The sequence below is a fragment of the Gastrolobium bilobum genome, unplaced genomic scaffold, assembly GCF_033153095.1.
Source record: "Gastrolobium bilobum isolate Gb01-03AN ecotype WA unplaced genomic scaffold, APGP_CSIRO_Gbil_v1 utg943, whole genome shotgun sequence".
NCBI classification, from domain to species: Eukaryota; Viridiplantae; Streptophyta; class Magnoliopsida; order Fabales; family Fabaceae; genus Gastrolobium; species Gastrolobium bilobum.
In genome coordinates this window covers 190016-193208 of record NW_026896272.1, presented here as the reverse complement: position 1 = coordinate 193208, position 3193 = coordinate 190016, and the positions used below count along the sequence as shown (strand labels likewise).

Sequence of the window (3193 nt, the reverse complement as noted above, 5' to 3'; positions counted from 1 at the left end):
CAAAAGTTTGAAACAAATGGTTGAAATTAAAATCACGAGTACCGGATACAAAGTGACTCTGAAAGGCTCTTATTATTATCCACTTATTACACCGTCCGCACCCTAAGGGTGAAACATCAACACATAGATAACAGTAATTGTACATGTGATAGCTATAACAACACATGCACAAAAAAGAACCCCACAAGCAAAAACTACCTACGCCAACTTTCCCAACATCTCTGACTCAATTTAGAACTTCTCAACCAATTCCACAACCTCGTCCACCACAGATTTTCTTCTACTATTTGGAGCAAAACACGTCTTGCGAACTTCCCCTTGATTCCCAGTCAACACATCCAACTGGCTCACTTTAACAAAAGCATTTGCAAATTTGTCAAAAAATTGTTTCTGATCAGAAGCAAAGAGGTTCACAATCTCCTTAGTTTTTGGATGAGTGGCAATATCTTGGTCAGAAGTGAACACACCCTGGCGGTTCAAAAGGTTGATATAGTACATGTTATCAAACTTGTGTGGAGTTCTAATGTCCAAATCAACAGTGTTGGGTGATTCATCATTTGGGCATGTGGCTTGGAGTTTTTTCTTCAAATCTGGGTCAATGGGAGGGTTTGATTCTGTGGTCCTATTGAATAATGAACCACAATGGGCTCGACCATAAGTGTGTGCACCTGAGAGTGCTACTACATCCGTGGCATCGAATTTTTTAGCTCCAAAAACACCAAGCAATTCATCGGTTCGTAAAAATGGTGGTGGAAGTTCGATTGGTGCGGTTGCGTTGAATGTTAGGCTGTCTTTTCTTCCCAATGGCACATCAAAATCGGGTCCTCCTAACTGCATAAATTCCAAGCAAAAATTGAAATTGATCAAAAGTGAAAGACCAATAATGAGTGTTCTTGTCAATGACATGTGCAATAGTGCTCGAAGAAATTATGATTAGAGTTAAAATTGTTTCTATTCAAAAATTTAAATTTTTTTAATGATGCATATATCATTGCATGATTAAAAAATAATACTAATACAAAAAATATATTATACATGGAAATTAAACTCAAAGTAAAAAGTATTTTACATACTCCACAATATAAAAGTAAAAGAGTGTATTACTCTCTACTCCAATTTGAGTAGGACGTTGAAATAAGAATATTTATAGGTGTGTTTTAAAAGGATTGACATCTCCTCTTTTTTTAAAAAAAAAAAAAGTAAATAAAAGAATATTTTATTATGAGAGAGAAAGATACAAATATTTATGTCCAAAATCGATATATAGACTTCGCTCAATATAAATAATGGTGGATCCCTTAATAATAAACTTTATATATTTTTCTCTTTAAAACAATATATTACTCTCTCTTACCATCTCTAAGTAATATTAAAAAAAAATTAATAAAAATTATTAGGAATAAGTTAGTAGTTAGGAGCTTGAATAGTTTACATAAATTATAAGTTTGAATCTCGATACCAATATTTGAGAAAAAAAATTAAAAAGTAATAAATTTGTACATTGAAAAAAATAAATAGAGAAAGTATTAAAATGTAGTGATCAAAGCGATGTGATTACTTGGCGAACAGCTTCGCGCGCTGCCATAACGAGGATGTCAGCGCACGTGACAACCCTTGGACACTGTTTGCGGACAAGAGCCCTTAGGTTTTCAATGGTTTGAAGAGCCTCTTCCCTTAATCCTGCGTTGGCAAAGTGTTCCTTTTCATCATCTTCTCCAACCCCATTCAACAATATAGACCCATCGCATCCCTGTTTAATTTGAATTCAAATTAGTCATGAATAGAACAAGTTTATTAGCAAATCACCCAGAGAAATAAAAAAACTCAACCTTTATGAGATGGTTTGATGTTGAATTAATTAAAAAAAATTGCAATCACTATTGGTTCAAGTGATAAAAATCATGTATTTCTTTAATCACAAACCTCGAGTTTGAATCTTCAAAATAGAATAATTAAATAGTATTGAAAGAACCACATCTATATCGTCCTGACCATATTTGAATTGAACTAGTTTAATTTGTAATAAATTAGAAGAAAAATAAAAGAGACAAAAATAAAAAATAAAAAATATTTGCATTTATAGCTTATATTTGTTGGGCATGATTCCTACCTTACATTTTGTCAATAACTACTCATATACTACTTTTAATTTTGTGTGTGATGGTTCTGGTCCTATAACAATATTTTCTCTCCCATGCATGGCTTATATTTTCTCTACTTTTATAAGATTTTGGAACCTTTATTGAAAATAAAAAAGATGGAAGTTAGGGATTGAGATAAAGTGTTACCTGAGGAAAGCAATCATGGAAGAAGATTCGAAGTATGCCAGGAGCTTGGCCAATGTCCTTCTCGAAGACATCCTCAAGATGCTTCCTCACAATCCTTTCAAGCCTAGGACATGACAACCAATAGAAATCCCATGCAAGTCCCTTCACAATGGGAGGTCTTGCTACTCTCTCAGAGAAGGAGACATTGATTTGAGAGGCCAATAGAAAAGAAGAAATCAAGAGCAAAGAGTACAAAGAAGGAGTTCTACTTGCAGTAACCCTAGCCATGTTTGCTTTGCTTAAGAGTGACTTGAGATAAGTACAACTTGCACACTTATTTATAGATTGATTGGGGGGGCTACTGTGGTTGCTTCCCACTTGTCTTTTGCATAATAAATTAAAATGTGGCACATGCGTTTTGAGATTTGGAACTTGGATAAGATTTCAGGATAAAGTAAAATTTATAAAATAATAATGATAAATTATTGTACAATTAAGTACGTTGGATTTATTAAAAAGGAAAGAAAAATAATATAGACAACACAAAGAGACCAAACAGAAGGCTAATGGGAAGTAAAATACAGCAAGGAACAGATAAAATAATAGTTATGCCTAACAGTAGTTGTTTGATAATAAGTTATATAAAAGGTAATTAAGCATTTCAATATCAGTGATTGAACACACGAGGCTTCAAATCTCAAAACTTACATTAATTAATATCTAATTGATGGAGTAGAATATACTTATAGATTAAAGTGAAATTATATGTATAGCAATGCATTGCTACCTTAATAATTAGTGACCAATATTTGTTCATGTGTTTTATTTAATTAAAAGGGAAATGTTATATTTATAAATTTTTTATTTACAAATTTTTACAAACTATATTATATATAAGTAAATGTACTCCCCGAAATATATAATAT

The 3193-nt window shown here is 32.3% G+C and overlaps 1 protein-coding gene across 1 annotated transcript; it reads right to left on the bottom strand.

Moving 5' to 3' along the window:
* Nucleotides 1-231: 231 nt before the first annotated feature.
* LOC133298557 (peroxidase 12-like) lies at nucleotides 232-2555 on the bottom strand. The gene is made up of 3 exons (XM_061497880.1): nucleotides 2289-2555; nucleotides 1559-1750; nucleotides 232-831 (listed from the first exon to the last, which is right to left on the bottom strand). Exons 1-3 carry the CDS (start codon nucleotides 2553-2555, stop codon nucleotides 232-234), a joined length of 1059 nt encoding a protein of 352 aa, XP_061353864.1.
* Nucleotides 2556-3193: the final 638 nt, after the last annotated feature.